At 43.2% G+C, this 21696-nt stretch overlaps 1 protein-coding gene across 2 annotated transcripts in view; it reads right to left on the bottom strand.

Annotated features, from left to right (window-relative positions):
- LOC120025307 (DENN domain-containing protein 2B-like) overlaps window positions 1–21696 on the bottom strand; it is an 86933-nt gene that overhangs the window by 46398 nt on the left and 18839 nt on the right. For both annotated transcript variants that reach the window (XM_038969802.1, XM_038969801.1), the window contains exons 2-3: window positions 15499–15597; window positions 2512–3801 (exon numbers count right to left, since the gene is read on the bottom strand). In XM_038969802.1, coding sequence (XP_038825730.1) covers window positions 2512–3801; window positions 15499–15572 — 1364 coding nt within the window. In that variant the 5' untranslated portion in view covers window positions 15573–15597. The remainder of the gene's footprint in view (window positions 1–2511; window positions 3802–15498; window positions 15598–21696) is intronic.

Here is a 21696-nt window from a genome sequence, read left to right as displayed (position 1 = left end):
AGTTGTTGATGTGTGCAGAGGTTCCCTGGTTCGCGCCCGTGTCGGGGCGAGGGGACGGTTTAAAGTTATACTGTTACATTGATGCTGTTGACCCGGATCACTGGTTGCTGCGGAAAAGGAGGAGGTTGAAAGGGGGGTGAGTGTAACGGATGTGAAATGGCTAGCTAGTTAGCGGGTACGCGCTACTAGCGTTTCAATCAGTTACGTCACTTGCTCTGAAACCTAGAAGTAGTGTTGCACCTTGCTCTGCAAGGGCCGTGGCTTTTGTGGAGCGATGGGTAACGACGCTTCGTGGGTGACTGTTGTTGATGTGTGCAGAGGGTCCCTGGTTCGCCCCTTTGTCGGGGCGAGGGGACGTACTAAAGTTATACTGTTACACTGACATCCTCTACTGGCCGATTACAATCAACGAGGACCTCCTAAGAGGATGAAAGCCACTGTTCCAAGGAGACCCAAATATGCCTCATCCCTCAACAGCCCTCTATGAAGCTGAGCGAGCGAGAGCGAGAGCGAGAGAGCGAGAGCGAGAGCGAGAGAACTGGTTCAGAGAACCACTAAACTAATTACACTGACAGCAACATATGCTCCAATCACAAAGTCATTTCCTGTATATTTACCACCAACCCCCAAAAAATCTGGAGTTCTGTGTACTGTACGTATGTACACAGCATGACAGCTTGTGTGTGTCTGGACTCTGAATGCTCAGGACAGGACAGGGGGAGTGTCTCTCCATTAGATCAGTGAGATCACGCCTGCTATCCTGCTGTCCTACACCATTGACGGCTCATAGCTTTTAAACATGCTCTGAAATTGCGTCTGCCGCAGGAATGTTAAACACTGACTCCAAGTCAGGGACATTAAAGGATCTCTTCCCCGCTCATCAAGCAGATCTGGCAAGGCCCTGCCCTCAGTCATTGGCCTAAACAAGTTGTGCTCTGAAGGCAATTTAAAGGGGGATAAAGAACGAGGGTAATAAACAATATTAAGTGTTCCAGAAAGACATAACAGGCTAATAGCTGCCTGTACTGCACAGCTCTATAGCAACATAATGAAGAAGGATGAGGAGGCACACTGGGAACCTTGCGGTGTCCACTGGCAAGACAATACACTGTAGGCCTTTGCTAAATAACAGGCATGATAGAAGAAGAACACAGTCCTGTTTTGATGTAAGAGTGACTTGGAACGTTGTTGAAAAGATGTTGGATTTCAAGGATAGAACAATTGATGGTCTTGGACATGAACAGTTTGGCTGGAGCTGAGTAGTGATATTTAAGGATGTTCTATATCAACCATTATTACAGTGCACTGTGTTATAGACATTTTCAGTAATACTTTGTTTCTCACGGACAGCAGACGTTTGTTACCTGGCCTTATACTAAGATACACAATGCCCTGTCTAATGTAGTTGACATTTGAAATTTGTTTTATATTGCAATTAGGCTACTTAATGTTTGTTCAATGAAAGACTGACATTATTACAAAATAACACTGGAAAAACAGCAGAAACTCAATTTAACATATTCCATTTCAATGGCAACATTCTAGACAAATCAAATTAGAAAAAACAGAAAAACAAAAGCTATGAACAATATCAATAGAACAATGCTATCCTCTTCATATGAAGCCAAAAATACTGTCTTTCTAATGCAGGAAAACATTGAGGCCTTAAGAAAATTAACAGCAGATTCAATGTTTATCTGCTTATTATCAAACGCTGAACAGAGGCAGACTTGGTGGAACCAATTCAGTTAGCAGCATCACTACGAAGTGAGCGAGGCCGCTCTACTGCCTATCTGACTACTGTCTACAGCCAGAACTGTAGTCAGATAGATACACTTGAACACCAACAAAGTAAACGCTTGGTCTATGATCCTTACCTCCCTAAAAACATTCTCAGGACATGCTAGAGACATTTACAAATCCAAGACAAATAAATGTTCTAGCCGTCCATGTGCAACTCTCAGAAAGGAACTAAACAAATTGACTGCCTCTCTGTTTTTACTGCAGCCTGCAGGACCCATGTTTTGTTTTGCAGCTACATAAATCAGCATCTCCTGTTCGCCATGTTGTTTGATCAGCATGGCTGATTCTGAGGGGGAGGAAGGGCCCGGGGGATAAGATACACATGTTTTTACTGTCTGAGAATGCACTAAGCACAACACAAAACATCAGTTCACTGAACCGTGGACTTACTGACACATGCCATAACAACAAAAGACTACACTTAGAACAGAATGTGCTATTTAGAACCTTAAAGAGTTCTTTGGCTATCCTCATAGGAGAACACTTTGAAGAACCCTTTTTGGTTGCAGGTAGAACACTTTTGGTTCCAGGTAGAAAGAACCCTTTCTACAGAGGGTTCTACACGGAACCTAAAAGGGTTCTAACTGGAACCAAAAAGGGTTCTAACTTGAACCAAAACAGGTTCTCCTTTGGGGACAGCCGGATAACATATCACAAACCCCTTTATCTAAGAGCGTACACGTCTAGAGGTGACGTGACTATTCTCACCTGTCCTGGAGTCTCTTGGGGGAGCTCCTGTCCTTTGTCAGATTTCGCGTCATGTTGGGTGCTGGGGTGGTGGGCAGCAGGGGTGGTGACTCCTCAGAAGCACTGCAAGGAGGTAGTCCATTGCTTGGCAACGTGCCCTTGTGGTTGCGGTTGGCGTCGTACTCAAAGGTGCGTTTAGGTTTGGGCAGGGGGTTGACTGGCATGCCCTCCGGGGTCTGTTGACAGGGGAGCTCTGGGCTCTCGGTCTCTGACCGGGTTGAGCTCATACTGAACCTCTGTCTGGAGAGTTTATCAGAGGCTGGCAGGGCGTCTGGTTCTGTGACCACGGAACATATACTGCTGCGTTTACTGGTGCCCCTACTGTCCAAGTCCTCGACCCCACCTATCGTAAAAAACTTCTGTCTCGTTTTGTCTGGTGCATAGCAGTTACTAAGATACCGCGGTGGCTGGATGGGGCTCTCCTTCAGCACCTTCTCGATCTTTTGTATCCGATTGAGTACAGCAGACGTTTCCTTCCGAGCAGACAGGGAGCTCAGGAATAACGCAGAGGAGTCTGTCTTTCCTGGCCTCTTCTGGAAGCGGCCCTGACACTCCCTGTCTGAGGCTGCCTCCTCTTCCTCTGTCTCTGGATAGGAGCACTCGGAGAAAGCTTTACTCATCCTCCGGAAGTCAAAGGTCTTCTCACTGCAAGGTGAGGGGAGGAGGCTGGGGCAGCCCTCGCTGCCGCCCACACGCTCACCTACAGGCCTCTTCTCCAGACACAGGCTCATCCTAGGCAGAGCCACCCTCCTGCACTCCCATTCTGAGATCTTCTTACGGATGGCCACAGAGGATGTCCCTGACACGGGGCGGCTGAGAGAGAGGGTGCGCTTGTGGCTGTGGTTGGATGAAGGTCCCAGGGAGAGGGTGCTCCAGCTCAGGGGACCACCACTCAGTCCACCTCCCCCAGGAAGGTCCTCCTGTTTCTGGTACTCTTTCTGCTCCTCCTGGCCCCCCTGGGCCTCCTGACCCACCGGAGCCCCACCAGAGGGCTTATAGATGGAGAGCTTGTTGTCCAGGCAGCTAATGCTCTTGGACTTGGTAAGTCGGCTCTGGGACAGTAAGTCACAGGAGAGGGAGGCTCCACTGCAGAGGCTAGCGGTCTTGCTGCTCCAGCCGGCCCGGCCCAAGAGTCTGCCGTCTGTTTTGACGTATCTGACGTGCTGCCTGTTGTCCTCGCTGTTGCTGAGCGGGGCGTGGCACTGCCCATGTGTGGCAGAAAGAATGGGGGGTGGGGACGCAGACTGGCACCTGGAACGAGAGTAGGGGGGGGGGGGTCAGAAACATCATGATACCATTCCTTACAACGTTACTTTATTTGCTCCCAAATACAAAAATAATAATTCAGCTCACTAAACAGCTCGGAAGAGTCTGGCGCTGAATTCCTCTCAACACTGCTGACTGCACATTGAGAGAAACTAGGAGTGGAATACCAATGGTTACCTCAGGTGTGTTCAGCTTACCAGTGGAAGATTAATCATAGCAGCTAAAGTTTACAGGGCAACAGAAAGAGAAAACTCTCTCTTTAGAGAAGAAAGAAAAGAAAGGAAAACCCTTCAATGCCAGAATGTATTTCTAAGATAATAGGCAACATGAAAACTTTGACCACTCATGTAAAATAACCGATGGAAAATACCCAGTAATGTGACATAACTTTGGCAGTATGGGATCCCTGTTTGATGCCAAAGCAAATACATATCTACAGTAAAAATGCATGTGTGGATTTTTCCACATAATTAAAATGATTTGGGTAGAATGTATGTATGTAGACTCCAACACACAAAGCCATGGGAATACACCACGCTGAGAGACAGATGAGACGCTCTTAGGTCTTACCTTCATCAGCAGCTTACCACACTAGTCCTGGGAGAGTTGTCTGTGTTTCCTGATGCTAACAGCTAACAGCCTCACAGAGTGGACACCGGCCCGGCCCCTGGCTCATTACAGACTGGTCCATTGTTCACCTCACACCGCCGCTAACGCTGCTGCTGCTCAATGCTGAGCAATGTGGATTAAACACCCTGCTGCTGACCTCATTTGGGCTTTTCACAGAGAGAAACACACTCTTTCTCACCCATCTCTGACTCTTCCGTTTCTACCCCACTCAGAAGACTTTGGGAACTTTCTGGACTTGGCTCCTGACTGAGGCTTGCGAAACCCAAGGCGGTGGTGGGGATCTGATGTCACAGCTAGCAACGGTTAGAATAACAAGTGTGAGCTGAGCTGGGCTGGGCTGGGAGGAGGAAGTGATGGCTGTGATCCAAGGTGCAGGTTGGGACAGATCTCTTCACACCTCTGGGCTCTGTCTTTCACACGGGGGTGGGGACTACTGGGGAGAGAGCTGTACAGCACCTGATCACCTGCAGGCCAGAGTCAGACTGTCTGACTCACTGTGTCAGCGACCTAACTCCTCCTCAAATCAAATCTTATTGGTCACATACACATGGTTAGCAGATGTTAACGTGAGTGTAGAGAAATGCTTGTGCTTCTAATTCCGACCGTGCAGTAATATCTAACAAGTAATCTAACAATTTCACAAAAACTACCTTATACACACACAAATGTAAAGGAATGAATAAGAATATGTACATATAAATATATGGATGAGCGATGGCCGAACGGCATAGGCAAGATGCAGTAGATGGTATAGAGTACAGTATATACATATGAGATGAGTAATGTAGGGTATGTAAACATTATAGAAAGTGGCATTGTTTAAAGTGACTAGTGACTAGCCATCACTACATTTATTACATCGAATTTTTAAGTATTAAAGTGGCTAGAGATTTGAGTCAGTATGTTGGCAGCAGCCACTCAATGTTAGTGATGGCTGTTTAACAGTCTGATGGCCTTGAGATAGAAGCTGTTTTTCAGTCTCTCGGTCCCTGCTTTGATGCACCTGTACTGACCTCGCCTTCTGGATGATAGCAGGGTGAACAGGCAGTGGCTCGGGTGGTTGTTGTCCTTGATGATATTTTTGGCCTCCTGTGACATCGGGTGGTGTAGGTGTCCTGGAAGGCAGGTTGTTTGCCCCCGGTGATGTGTTGTGCAGACCTCACTACCCTCTGGAGAGCCTTACGGTTGTGGGCGGAGCAGTTGCCGTACCAGGCGGTGATACAGCCCGACAGGATGCTCTCGATTGTGCATCTGTAAAAGTTTGTGAGTGTTTTTGGTGACAAGCCAAATTTCTTCAGTCTCCTGAGGTTGAAGAGGTGCTGTTGCGCCTTCTTCACCACGCTGTCTGTGTGGGTGGACCATTTCAGTTTGTCCGTGATGTGTATGCCGAGGAACTTAAAACTTTCCACCTTCTCCACTAATGTCCCGTCGATGTGGATAGGGGGGTGCTCCCTCTGCTGTTTCCTGAAGTCCACGATCATCTCCTTGACGTTGAGTGTGAGGTTATTTTCCTGACACCACACTCCGAGGGCCCTCACCTCCTCCCTGTAGGCCGTTTTGTCGTTGTTGGTAATCAAGCCTACCACTGTGGTGTCGTCTGCAAACTTGATGATTGCTGACAAATTGATGATTCCTGACAAACTGCTATGTCCAAGTGGCCTGCCTTCTCAAACAATTCAAATTGTACATTCTAAATTCTAAACAAGCATTACGGGTTCAAATCCAGTAGAGTTGACAGAACACACCTATACTTAGGCCCCTACAGTCTGTTTGGAAAGCAGGAAAGGTTTTGTCATTATAGTAACAGCCCAAAGAAGTGAAGAAAGCAGCAAGATAGGTAAAGTTAGGTATTAACTAAAGAATGTCATTTAAAGCTTGATTAAGCCATAATGTAAATATAATAAATTAAATGGACCAGTTCAATACCATTACTGAACTGTACACATATGAAGGTAAATGGACCAATTCAATGGCATTACTGAACTGTACACATATGAAGGTAAATGGACCAGTTCAATAGCATTACTGAACTGTACACATATTAAGGTAAAAAGATTTACATTTCCCATACTCAACATACACTCTTAGAAAAACAGGGTTCTTCAGCTGTCCCATGGGAGAACCCTTTTCGGTGCAAGGTAGAACCTTTTTGGTTCCAGGTAAAAACCTTTTTGGGTTCCATGTAGTACTCTCTGTGGAAAGGGTTCTAAGAGTGTAGGGTAGGCCTATTATAGAACAAATAACAATATGAGGGACAATAAGTCTTTCAATTACAGTGTCTTCAGAAAGTATTCATAGATGTTTTTTCTCACCCATAATACCCCATAATGACAAAGTGAAAACATGTTTTTAGACATTTATGCAAATTTATTGAAATGAAATGCAGAAATGTCTCATTTACATAAGTATTCACACCCCTGAGTCAATACTTTTTAGAAGCACCTTTAGCAGCGATTACAGCTGTGATTACAGCTTAGAGTCTTTCTGGGTGAGTCTCTAAGAGCTTTTCACACTTGGATTGTGCAACATTTGCACATTATTATTTTGGTATGTGACCAAAACTGTAACTCGGTCACTCAGGAACATTCACTGTCTTCTTGGTAAGCAACTCCAGTGTAGATTTGGCCTTGTGTTTTAGGTTGTTGTCCTGCTGAAAGGTGAATTAATCTCCCAGTGTCTGATGGAAAGCAGACTAAACCATGTTTTCCTCCAGGATTTTGCTTGTACTTAAGCTCCATTCCATTTCTTTTTTATCCTGAAGAACTTCCCAGTCCGGAACGATTACAAGCATACCCATAACATGATGCAGCCACCACTATGCTTGAAAATATGGAGAGTGGTACTCAGCAATGTGCTGTATTGGATTTGACCCAAACATAATCCGTATTCAGGGCAAAAAGGTAATTGCTTTGCCACATTTTTTGCAGTATTACTTTAGTGCCTTGTTGCAAACAGGATGCATGTTTTGGAATATTTATATTCTGTACATGCTTCCTTCTTTTCACTCTGTCAATTAGGTTTGTTTTGTGGAGTAACTACAATGTTGTTGATCCATCCTCAGTTTTCTCCTATCACAGCCATTAAACTCTGTAAATGTTTTAAAGTTTGTGAAATCCCTGAGCGGTTTCCTTCCTCTCCGGTAACTGAGTTAGGAAGGAAGGACGCCTGTATCTTTGTAGTGACTGGGTGTATTGATACAACATCCAAAGTCCAATTAATAACTTTACCATGCGCAAAGGGATATTCAGTGTCTGCTGTTTTTATTTGTACCCATGTACCAATAGGTGCCCTTATTTTGCGAAGCATTGGAAAACCTCCCTGGTCTTTGTGGTTGAATCTGTTTCAAATTCACTGCTCGACTGAGGGACCTTACAGATAATTGTATGTGTGGGGTACAGAGATGAGGTAGTCATTCAAAAATCATGTTAAACACTATTATTGCACACAGAGTGAGTCCATGCAAATTATTAAGTGCATTTTTACTCCTGAACTTGTTTAAGCTTGCCATAACAAAGGGGTTGAATACTTATTGACTCAAGACATTTCAGCTTTTCATTTTTAAATCATTTGTAAACATTTCTGAAAAGATAATTCCACTTTGACATTATGGGGTATTGTGTGTAGGCCAGTGACAAAAACAATCTCAATTTGATCCATTTGAAATTCAGGCTGTAACACAACAAAATTTGGAAAAAGTCAAGGGGTGTGAATACTTTCTGAAGGCAGTGTATGATACTCCACTAAAATGGCTCCTGGTAAGTGAGTTAACCTGTGGAACTTGACAGATTAACCCATACCATCAATCAGCATGTAGGAACAATGCCATAGGGATGTACAGTATTATGAAAACCAGATCACTACAGATTAGCTCTGAGGGACTACTGTATCTAACTTCTCTAGTTGAAACTGCTTGGTTTCTCATAATGAGGTAGAGGGGAGTGAAACTGGCCCCACATGCCTGGTTTGGACCTGGGGGTTGGACTCAGGGTTCACTCTCATTAAACCCAGTCCAGAGGCTGGACTCATAGGTTCAGTTTCCTGGACACGGTTTAAGTCTAGTCCAGGACCATAATGAGCAGTATCCTGGATGAAGCTATTCATACATCATCGTTTTACAGAATAGTGCTAGCTAGATCACGTTCCAGTTGACTGTGGTAAAAGTCCAAAGTTATGTCCAATTATCCAGTGTGTCTAAAACGGAAACATATGCGATATGGTTTCAAGGGAAAGCAAATGGATAAAGACCAAACAAGGGTGAAAATAGCAAGAGGACGGATGACTTTAAGTAACCAACATTCTCAAGGTTAAACCCCATTGATCAGTTCTGTAATTAATCTACCTTTAGTTTTGATTTGCCACATTCATTTGTCAGAATATGTCTAGAAAGCATTTTGATGGATCAATGTTCAACAATAAGCTTCTGCTGGGGAAACATTTTGCTAATGGCCTTTAAATCAAACTGTACAGTATATATCCACAGTATTGCTCCAAATGCACATTATATACTGAACAAAAATCTAAATGCATCATGTAAAGTGTTGGTCCCATGTTTCATGAGCATAAATAAAAAATCCCAGAAATTTTCCATACGCACAAAAAGCTTATTTTGCTCACATTTTGTGTACAAATTTGTTTACATCCCTGTTAGTGAGCATTTCTACTTTGCCAATTTAATCCATCCACCTGACAGGTGTAGCATATCAAGAAGCTGATTAAACAGCATGATCATTACACAGGTGCACCTTGTGCTGGGGACAATAAAAGGCCACTCTAAAATGTGCAGTTTTGTCACACAACACAATGCCACAGATGTTTTGAAGGAGCGTGCATTTGGCATGCTAACTGCAGGAATATCCACAAGAGCTGTTGCCAGATAATGTAATGTTCATTTCTCTACCATAAGCCACCTCCAAACTCATTTTAGAGAATTTGGTAGTAAGTCCAACCAACCTCACAACTGCAGACCACGTGCAACCATGCCAGCCCAGGACCTCCACATCCGAATCCACAGAAAAACACAACCCAATTCACAAATACTGACTTATAAACCACTATGAGATGGAATCAAATGTGAATGACTGTGCATATCAATAAACACTGTAAGGAGTATAAATGTGGCATATGCTTACGACAGTCCCACTGCAATGTATGGTGCAATGATGTCTTGCAACAAAGAGTCCTACCAGACGGTTGTATGGCAGTGCAAATTCAGTGTTCTCCAAGGAAAAGGAAAAATAACTCTTCACATGCAAATCTTCTTACGGATGTCCTGGGTTCGGGCGGCTCGCCATCCTTGGTAGAACTGAATCCATACTAAAAAAAACGGACTTGTTTTACAAACAGGATCACACAATATATATACCATGAGTACCTTTCATATAAACATTGATATAGCTCTTAGCTTTAATCTCTTTCAGGAATAAGAAAATAAAACTTAGTCAAAATGCTTTACACTTTAACTCCAGCACCAGGCTCACATGGACTGAACAATAAACTAGTCTGGGCAATGCAAAGGACTTTACACAACTCCAGCACCAGGCTCATGTGGACTAAACAATAGACTAGTCTGGGCAATGCAAAGGACTTTACACAACTACAGCACCAGGCTCATGTGGACTAAACAATAGACTAGTCTGGGCAATGCAAAGGACTTTACACAACTACAGCACCAGGCTCATGTGGACTAAACAATAGACTAGTCTGGGCAATGCAAAGGACTTTACACAACTACAGCACCAGGCTCATGTGGACTAAACAATAGACTAGTCTGGGCAATGCAAAGGACTTTACACAACTACAGCACCAGGCTCATGTGGACTAAACAATAGACTAGTCTGGGCAAATGGAAAGTACTAGTGCTTACACCTATACACCATTTCTTATAAAGTCATCTAAAACATAACTGTGTACCAACATGGATTATGATAATAGCTAATCACATTTTATAAAAGTATGAAAACTAAAATAGTTCGCCATGCAGGATTAGCATGATCACTAATGTTTGCTATTTCATTTGATCGATAGCTGAGCTAGCCTAAATGTTAACGGCTTGTGCGTGTGCTTGGTTCAGTATGAACATGCACAAAATGCTAGCAATAGTTTAGCTAGCCTAATCGCTAGCGGCTCGTTCTCCTTATTAAACCTAACCAAATCCCGGGGTCAATCTTTCCCACAACCCCTTCACAGTACGTTCGGATAGATAAGTAAGTGTTAATATCCGGTTTTGTCTTTTTAGTTCAGTTTTATACAACTTCTCACAACGATTTGAAACTTTGCTTTTCTTCCATAGAATGGCGGTATCTCTTCACGTTTCGTTCTAGCTCCTTTTCAACATGTTGGAGCCCACTGGTGTAGAACGTGAGGTTAGGAGAGGGACTAAGAGAGAGTATTGAGTTTTGATTGGCTCAAAATAAACTGCTCGTCGTGCAGCTTCTGAAAGATGATTTGTAATAGCTGTAAACTTTTAAACATATCACAATATAATATAATATGATTGGTTACTGGAATCTCAGTAGTAACAATTGTCACACCCTGATCTGTTTCACATGTCCTTGTGCTTGTCTCCACCCCCCTCCAGGTGTCGCCCATCTTCCCCATTATCCCCTGTGTATATATACCTGTGTTCTCTGTTTGTCCGTCTTGTTTGTCAAATCAACCAGCGTTTTTCTCAGCTCCTGCTTTTCCCCAGTCTCTCTTTTTCTCGCCCCCCTGGTTTTGACCCTTGCTTGTCCTGTCTCTGAGCCCGCCTGCCCGACTACGCTGCCTGACCTGGCCATGGCTGCCATCCTGTGCCTTTGCCACTACTCTGGATTATCGACCCCTGTCTGCCTTGACCTGTAATTTGCCTGCCCCTGTTGCTGTAATAAACATTGTTACTTCAACACAGTCTACATTTGGGTCTTACCTGAAACGTGATAACAATAACTATTCAACATTAGTTGACCTGCGTTACACCTGGTTCCCAAGTGGGCGGGCCTATGCCCTCCCAGGCCCAACCATGGCTGCACCCCAGCCCATAGATGAAATCCATAGATTAGGACCTAAAAAAATATATTTAAATTGACTGATTTCCTGATATGAACTGTAACTCAGTAAAATAGTTGAAATTGTTGCATGTTGTGTTTATATTTTAGTTTAGTCTAAATTCAGTCTGGTTCTTGTTTGACCTATCAGCAGCCATAACATTCTGTGATAGTCAAAACTGCCCCAGTGTAAAATCACTGTAGATGTATTTCAAATAGCAACAGAACCTGTGTAATATATCGATTCAAACACCCCATATCCAGCCATCAGACCATTATACGTTGAATCAGCTGGTAGAATAACAGCGCGCGTTCAAAAATACCCCCTTAGGCACGCCTTGGCCAAGATTACTCCACGAGTCATAAAAAGCTGGTTTGACTGCAGTATTAAGCCCCTGTAAGTTCCTTTTCACACAAAAGGAAAACATCAAGTGCAGAATTCTCCAGTACAGATAGCTGCGTTGTGGTTGGGGTCTGTGGGGGTGTTCTGGTGGTCAGGACTGGGCCTGTTAAAACAAGCCTTCTCTGGTGCTGGGCAGCTTCAACTGTGGCGGCCACACATGTACTGAGCTGGGTGCCAGTTAGGGCCTGGGTCCTGGACCCACTGTCCTCCAGCCAGGGCACATCATATCAACCACAGGTCACTTCCTGTTCTGTTGATAGACCGGGCCACAACAGGAGAGCTTCCAGTAACCCAGATAATAGATAGATTTTCAAAAAGAAAAAAGAGAGAAGCCATTAACATCTGTTCCATTTCACTTTGAGCTTCACCCTCAAGACACACTCCCTCTTCCTCTCATAAATGTGTTTTATTTCATTTCCTTTTACCTTTTTATAGATTTATATCCAGCTTTCCAGTGACTTCATTTATTTTCTCAGCAATAATATTTTCTATTAAAAGAAGTGCCCATCAAAGCCCTGCTGCACCCCTCCCTGATCTTATGAGAAGTTGTCTTCGCAGAATTCTTTCTTGCCAAGTGATTTACCAACAGAATAATTATTTTTTGGGGGGGATAGAGAGACTTGTGGGAAGGTGGGGGCAAGTATATAACGGTGCTCTCTCTGTGCATAAATTACAGTTTCTTCTCTTAAATCATCTTAATGTTGTGCAATTTTTAATAAGTAAAAAACGATAGAAACATCATGAACTGTGTAGAGTGTTGATGGTAACAGAGATAGGGACTGTTATTGTTTCTAGAGAACTGTCTTTATCTCGACTGGGGTCGTTAGATGAGCGATGGGGTACAATTATTAGATTCCAACACTTGATGTAACCTAAGTAGATTATCGGAAGGAGACCAGGGCTAACTACACTCTTAAAAAAAGGGTTACAAAAGGGTTCTTCGGGTGTCCCCATAGGAGAACCCTTTCTGGTTCCAGGGAGAACACTTTTTGGTTCCAAGTAGAACACTCTGTGGAAAGGGTCCTACATAGAACCCAAAAGGATTCTACCTGGAAACAAAAAGGGTTCTCCTATAGGGACAGAAGAATAACAATCTTTTTAGGTTATAGATAGCACCTTTTTTTCTAAGAGTGTATCTAACTCAGGAGACATTGTGAGGTAACAGAAAAACAACTACTCAGCACAAAATCTATTTCTCTTCTGTCTCTTCTATTTCTCTTCTCTTCTGTCAGTGGTAGTCATGTTAAACTCCTCACAGGCTATGGTGTTTTCACACTGGGTCAATGTGCCAGCTAGGGCTGTAGCTAGCTTCCAATTGGCAGCCCTTCTCAAGGTTATTCACATAAAAGATCCAACTAAAACATGTCAGAGCCATAGCCACTGACTGCTGTGTTATACAAGGACATGTAGCACTTGGTAAACTAACATCCTGACAGACTACACACCAAGTAGCAGATGGTGAAGGCTTGCAGTTGCACCCCTGTGAGTCCGATGTAAGCACTCCATGCCAGTTGATGCCAGTTCCTGTAGATCTTAAATATTCACTCTAAGCCTAGTTTCAGTGGACACAGTGTGTGTATATATAGTGTTGAAGGGAAAGACTGATCACAAAACAGAACAGTCTATCGCCAGCACATTCATTACGAGCCCTGTTTGTTTCTCTGTTCCAGGAGGAAGATGTCATCTCTCAACATGGTTACTCAAACAAGCCTCTTCTCAGACCACAAAGAATTTATAGTTGAATGGGGCCCTATTCCAGAATGTAGAGGATGGCTTACAAAAGCAGATACTAAACTCAGCAAAAAAAGAAACGTCCCTTTTTCAGGACCATGTCTTTCAAAGATAATTTGTAAAAATCCAAATAACTTCACAGATCTTCATTGTAAAGGGTTTAAACCCTGTTTCCCATGCTTGTTCAATGAACCATAAACAATTAATGAACATGAACCTGTGGAACAGTCGTTCAGACACTAACAGCTTACAGATAACAGCTTACAGTAGGCAATTAAGGTCACAGTTATGAAAACTTAGGACACTAAAGAGGCATCTCTACTGACTCTGAAAAACACAATATAAAAGATGCCCAGGGTCCCTACTCATCTGCATGAACATGCCTTAGGCATGCTGCAAGGAGGCATGAGGACTGCAGATGTGGCCAGGGCAATAAATTGTAATGTCCATACTGTGAGACGCCTAAGACAGCGCTACAGGGAGACAGGACAGACAGCTGATCGTCCTCGCAGTGGCAGACCACGTGTAACAACACCTGCACAGGATCGGTACATCTGAACATCACACCTGCGGGACTGGTACAGGATGGCAACAACTGCCCGAGTTACACCAGGAACGCACAATCCCTCCATCAGTGCTCAGAATGTCCGCAATAGGCTGAGAGAGGCTGGACTGAGGGCTTGTAGGCCTGTTGTAAGGCAGGTCCTCACCAGACATCACCGGCAACAACGTTGCCTATGGGCACAAACCCACCGTCGCTGGACCAGACAGGACTGGCAAAAGGTGCTCTTCACTGACGAGTCACGGTTTTGTCTCACCAAGGGTGATGGTCGGATTCGCGTTTATCGTCGAAGGAATGAGCGTTACACCGAGGCCTGTACTCTGGAGCGGGATCGATTTGGAGGTGGAGGGTCCGTCATGGTTTGGGGCGGTGTGTCACAGCATGATCGGACTGAACTTGTTGTCATTGCAGGCAATCTCAACGATGTGCGTTACAGGGAGGACAATTTCTTCCCTCATGTGGTACCCTTCCTGCAGGCTCATCCTGACATGACCCTTCTGCATGACAATGCCACCAGCCATACTGCTCATTCTGTGCGTGATTTCCTGCAAGACAGGAATGTCAGTGTTCTGCCTTGGCCAGTGAAGAGCCCGGATCTAAGTCCCATTGAGCACATCTGGGACCTGTTGGATCGGAGGGTGAGGGCTATGGCCATTCCCCCCAGAAATGTCCGGGAACTTGCAGGTGCCTTGGTGGAAGAGTGGGGTAACATCTCACAGCAAGAACTGGCAAATCTGGTGCAGTTTATGAGGAGGAGATGCACTGCAGTACTTAATGTAGCTGGTGGCCACACCCGATACTGACTGTTACTTTTGATTTTGACTCCCCTTTGTTCAGGGACACATTATTCCATTTCTGTTAGTCACATGTCTGTGGAACTTGTTCAGTTTATGTCTCAGTTGTTGAATCTTGATATGTTCATACAAATATTCACACATGTTAAATTTGCTGAAAATAAACGCAGTTGACAGTGAGAGGACGTTTCTTTTTTTGCTGAGTTTACTAGTTCTATCCCTGTAGCTCTAGCGAAAAGGCAGACAGAATACAATCAGTACTTCCTTATTAATAATTGCGTAACGCTAACAGCTGTGGGTTGATGAGCCATGTCACCTACTGTATGCAGTGTATCACTCAACACAGACACATAGTGGGATCCCACGGTACAGATTTACAAAAATAGCTTTACTACCTGAAGAAAATGTCCTCTGAGTCAATAAAGGATATGAGCACCTGCACTGGTTATTACTGACATCATAATGCATGTTGAGAGCCATCTCCTTTCTATCCACACTGTCCCTCCCCCTCCCCTAGAGGCTGGTGGTGATATCACTGACCTGTCGGGGATGTCCCGGGGCACATTAGCCCCTCTTGCTCGGGGTGCAGCCTTGGAACTTTTGTTGGCAGTCATCGTCACCCTCGGACCGCCCACTCGCCTGATAGACAGACAGGATACAACACATGAAACTCCCCAGCCGTAACATGGACAATACATTAGCATCCAACAGATTGAAGTCTTTGTGATTGTTTGGGTGAGGGTATACTTGTAGCAGTGTACATGTTGTTTATAAATCACAACAATTCATTACTTACTGTTAATAAACTGCAGTAATAACAAAATTAGTTATGTGAAATAAAGCGTTACCCAAAACACTCACACTTGAATTTGAGACCTTGAGAGTATAAGTGGGTCAATGTGCTCTGTGCATATTTGGCCAAAACCATGACAAATATGGAGCTTAATCTCAGCCATGGGAGTGCCATATCAGATATCAGATGGATGACTTCACTGGATTCCTAACAGTGTGAGTAAACACCAGAGCATAAAGTACAACAACCAAGGAGAGAAAGGGCTGTGCTGTGTGAGGGACTCATCTGTGCTCTAGGCTCTGCTCTGTTAATCCAGCACCTCTCTCTCTCTCTCTTCTCATACAAATGAATGGAAATACAGTAATCATGAGGTCACCGCTCCAAACGAGAATGGTCCCTGAAGTCTTACAACAGAAGACAAATGACTTTGGTTGCCACAGAAATGGCAGAAATATTTCTGAATCATTCAAGCCAGTTGGACAGGAGATCTGGGCTTGTTTAAAAGAAATCTTCAATCCCACTCCATTGTTTTCCCATCAATTTAGAGAGCACAAAACATTAAAAGGTAGAATTAAAGAAATTACAGAGCACAGTCTAGATTGTAATTACGGTGCACCCTTAAAATCGCTGTTTGAGATTGAAGTGGGCAAGAATAGCCAGTAATTGCAAACAAAGCACAGAGCCAACTAAAGAGGGGAGACACTCCATCCCCTTCTGATTGGAATGGGTGTTTTTATCCATCTCTGCTTGACTAGACCAGCCAAGACTAACAAACTTGCTCTCTTCCCATGAACGTGTTCACCTAGAGGGCTAGAAAAAAAAGCCTAGCTGTGTTTTTATTGCAGACTTTAGTTTTAGAGGCTTGTAGTTTGTGTGCTGCTGAAGGCTCTCAGGACTCAGGCTAAACAGAGAGAGAGACATGTTTCTCTGATCTGACTGACATGATGACCACATCGCCTGCGTTACGTGCGCGAGCGTTGCAAAATACATTTACACATACAGTTGAAGTCGGAAGTTTACATACACCTTAGCCAAATACATTTAAACACAGTTTTTCACAATTCCTGACATTTAATCCTAGTAAAAATGTCCTGTTTTAGGTCAGTTAGGATCACCACTTCTTTTTAAGAATGTGAAATGTCTGAATAATAGTAGCGAGAATAATTTATTTCAATTTTTATTTATTTCATTACATTCCCAGTGGGTCAGAAATTTACATACACTCAATTAGTATTTGGTAGCATTGCCTTCAAATTGTTTAACTTGGGTCAAACGTTTTGGGTACCCTTCCACAAGCTCCCCACAATAAGTTGGGTGAATTTTGGCCCATTCCTCCTGACAGAGCTGGTGTAACTGAGTCAGGTTTGAAAGCCTCTTTGCTCGCACACGCTTTTTCAGTTCTGCCCACAAATCTTCTATAGGATTGAGGTCAGGGCTTTGTGATGGCCACTCCAATACCTTGACTTTGTTGTCCTTAAGCCATTTTACCACAACTTTGGAAGTATGCTTGAGGTCATTGTCCATTTGGAAGACCCATTTGCGACCAAGCTTTAACTTCCTAACTGATGTCTTGAGATGTTGCTTCAATATATCCACATACTTTTACTTCCTCATGATGCCATCTATTTTGTGAAGTGCACCAGTCCCTTCTGCAGCAAAGCAACCCCACAACATGATGCTGCCACCCCCGTGCTTCACGTTTGGGATGGTGTTCTTCGGCTTGCAAGCATCTCCCTTTTTCCTCCAAACATAATGATGGTCATTATGGCCAAACAGTTCTATTTTTGTTTCAACAGACCAGATGACATTTCTCCAAAAAGTATGATCTTTGTCCCCATGTGCAGTTGCAAACCTTAGTCTGGCTTTTTTATGGCGGTTTTGGAGCAGTGGCTTCTTCCTTGCTGAGCGGCCTTTCAGGTTATGTCGATATAGGACTCGTTTTACTGTGGATATAGATACTTTTGTACTTGTTTTCCCCAGCATCTTCACAAGGTCCTTTGCTGTTGTTCTGGGATTGATTTGCACTTTTCGCACCAAAGTACATTCATCTCTAGGAGACAGAACGCGTCTCCTTCCTGAGCGGTATGACGCCTGCGTGGTCCCATGGTGTTTATACTTGCATACTATTGTTTGTACAGAGGAATGTGGTACCTTCAGGCATTTGAAAATTGCTCCCAGGGATGAAGCAGACTTGTGGAGGTCTACAAACTTTTTTCTGAGGTCTTGGCTGATTTATTTTGATTTTCCCATGATGTCAAGAAAAGAGGCACTGAGTTTGAAGGTAGGCCTTGAAATACATCCACAGGTACACCTCCAATTGACCCAAATTATGTCAATTAACCTATCAGAAGCTTCTAAAGCTTCTAAATGACAACATTTTCTGGAATTTTCCAAGCTGTTTAAAGGTACAGTCAACTTACTGTATGTAAACTTCTGACCCATTGGAATTGTGATACAGTGAATTATAAGTTAAATAAATTATCTGTAAACAATTGTTGGAAAAATTACTTGTGTCATGCACAAAATAGATGTCCTAACCGACTTGCCAAAACAATAGTTTGTTAACAAGAAATTTGTGGAGTGGTTGAAAAACGAGTTTTAATGACTCCAACCTAAGTGTATGTCAACTTCTGACTTCAACTGTACATGTTATTCAATCATTTCATTCAAACTGCTCGTGTGCTTCAACGAGCGTCTGCATAGCCAGGCGCTAAAATAGAACTCCCATCTCCTCATTGGTTTTCAGGAGCATATACCCGCGTGGGTGATTAAAAGATGAACTGAGGTCCACACTCCATTCCAGTTGGTGGTGTTAATGCACCTTAAAGTTGGTTGCCAATCACCATATAAAGTCCACAGAAAAAGAAGACTGAAGGAGGAGCGATTACTAGAAACTAACCTAGTGCATTTCAGGTAAAATAAAACCCAATGTTTGTATCCCAGGACAAATTAGCTAGCAACATCAAGCTAGCGAGCTAAATGCCCATGAATGTTTCATGTGTTTCGACCTGTCCCCAAATTAATATAGCTGGTTCAGAGTTCATGTTGATATTTCAACCTGATATTTCGATGGCGGACGCACGCGCATGCTTGGTCTAGTCGGCATGTGAGCCAAACCGGCCATCACATTTACACTACTCTGATCAACATTATATTCAATCAAAGGGTAATGACTTCTAGTCTTGCATATTTCTCTGCTTGATAATGTAGTTCATATCATTGCCATTATCATAATTTTACCAAAACATCTTTATTATATATTCATGTATTATTGTGTTGAAATGGATGTTCAGATCAAATGTGTTGTTTCTTCAACGCTTCTCTATAACGCCACACATTCTGTGGTGTCCATGACATGGCAGACATCAGCACCCAGAGGAACCCGTGTTAGTAACCCGTGATCACGTGTGGCTCAGTTAGTAGAGCATGGTGCTTGTAACGCTAGGGTTGGGAGTTTGATTCCCACAGGAGACCAGTACCAAAAAAGTAAGAAAATGTGTGCACTCCCTACTGTAAGTTTCTCTGGATAAGAGCGTCTGCTAAATTACATAAATGAACACCCTGTCATTTCACCATAAACAGTCCCTGGATGCCCACATGTCCCTTGCACAGTTTCCTCCCTTCAAATGCCAATCTCATCTAAAATACAGTCTCAGCACTGAAACAACCCCTCTTCCAAAGTGTTTTGGTTTCTATGGAGGTCAATAGAAAATCCAGAGAGATCAGAGGTGGATGGGAGGGAGGGTGCTGGGCTCTGGTCAGAAGCTGTTTGTTTTCAGGAAGTAGTTATATGAAGCAGCAGTAGCCCTAGTGGAGCTGAGCTGAGTCCTATAGAGACAGATGAGGAGAAAGACTGCACTGAGCCCTATAGAGACAGATGAGGAGAGAGACGGCACTGAGCCCAATAGAGACAGATGAGGAGAGAGATGGCACTGAGCCCTATAGAGACAGATGAGGAGAGAGAAGGCATTCCTGCTGTCATCTATTTCCTGTTTTAGTGGACTGAGAGGACAGAGCATACGTCTTCATTTTGATCCAGCAGCACAGGGAATTGCCAGAATATCCTGACAGATCTTAACAACTGCAGTTGTTTTGGTTCATTCGGATCTTCTGCAGGCAGGGAAAGCCAAGGTATTCAGAATGTGAGCCTTGGAGTGCATTGATGGTGATTAGTCTACACTCAAACACATAGCCATAGGCTCTGGTCTGTATTTATTTCTGTGCACACAACCATAAGTACCCAAAGGTATACTTGGAGTTTCATCTGTACATGCTTTCACTTACTACAGTCATCAATGTCACCAACATTAAAAGGCATGTGAGAAAAACAGAACATGAAAGCACATCCGTGGAGGAGAAAGGGGAGGACCATCATCTTCAGTGAATTTCATAAAAATAGTTATCCTTTTTAGATAAAACTATACTAAACATATTCACATCACCAAATAATTGATTAAAACACACTGATTTGCAATGAAGGTCCACAGTTGCCTCAACAGCACTCTGTGGGGTAGCACCATTATGTAGCTGGAGGACAACTATTTTCCGTCCTCCTCTGGGTACATTGACTGCAATACAAAACCTAGGAGGCTTATGGTTCTCACCCCCTTCCATAGACTTACACAGTAATTATGACAACTTCCAGAGGACGTCCTCCAACCTACCAGAGCTCTTGCAGCATGAACTGACATGTTGTTCACCCAATCAAAGGATCAGAGAATAAATCTAGTACTGAAAGCAAAAGCTACAGCTAGCTAGCACTGCAGTGCATACAATCTGGTGAGTAGTTGACTCAAAGAGAGAGAAAGACAATAGTTTAACAGTTTTGAACAAATCTTATCTTTAAAAATAAATGAGAAGCAAGAGAGAGAGAGATTTAGTTGTATTTTTTTCACTTTCACTTAGCTAGTGAATGCAGCTAGCTAGTTTAGTCTACTCAAGCACCCGGCTCAAACAGAGAGGGATGCTATGTGAGCTAGCTGGCTATGGCTGTCCAACACTGGAACTCTTCCAAGTCAAGATAAGCTTTTGGTTTTATTAATTTATTGCCACCTCGGCCCACAGGTGTAACTGCACTGCTTGCTAACGGTACACTGTACTGCATGTTTGTAGTGGGTTTACTAACACTTTAGTTCTAGTAGCTATGTTGACTATGAGACGTTAACTAATATGGTGACAATGATATAGGCTGTGTGTAGCAGTTAGCGATTATGATATGAAGGCATGGTCACAGACAGCTGATTCTGTAGAAAAACTTTTCTTAAAACTGAAGCAAACGGAACGAAACGGGGAAAAACATATCTGAATTTGTCCAATAGAAACTCTCGTTTGCAACTGTTGGACTAATGATTACACCCTAGATCAGCAAGATGCAAGCAAGAGTGTGCAAGGCAGTATTGAATGTGTCACTGTCACCTTGATTACTCACATTTTTTTCTCGACCTGTGCACCTACGTTGTAAACTTTAATTCATAGACTAGGTTGCAGCAACCTCATGATGGGTATAGAGAAAATTTGAGTATCATGGAATAGCCTAAACCTATCGATGGTACATTGAGCTGGGTGAATGGAATATGAATGACAGTTATCCAATATGCTGTAATAGAAATAAGGCCATGTTCATAAAAAATAATAATCCTCCTCCCTCATTTTAAACTTCACCGACCACCACTGAAGCACATTAAATATTAGATGAAATTTGGACAGAATATCAGATGTCTGAAAATATTGCTATTTCTTTTAAATACCTGCTACAGCTTGATGAAATACATTTTTTCATTGACTTTTTTCATGATGCACAGCTGTAAAAATACTGTTGCCTGTGCGTAAAGACACTTTCAATAGTAACATCTGGAAAGCAAATACAGTATGCTTAGAAAAAAGGAGAACTTATCAAAACAGGCATACTGATAAACCACAGCAATTAAAAACACATTTGAAAAGTC

This window comes from Salvelinus namaycush, chromosome 30 (genome assembly GCF_016432855.1).
Source record: "Salvelinus namaycush isolate Seneca chromosome 30, SaNama_1.0, whole genome shotgun sequence".
Lineage (NCBI taxonomy): Eukaryota > Metazoa > Chordata > Actinopteri > Salmoniformes > Salmonidae > Salvelinus > Salvelinus namaycush.
Note: the sequence above shows the minus strand (reverse complement) of the source record. Positions and strands in the feature narration are given on the sequence as shown.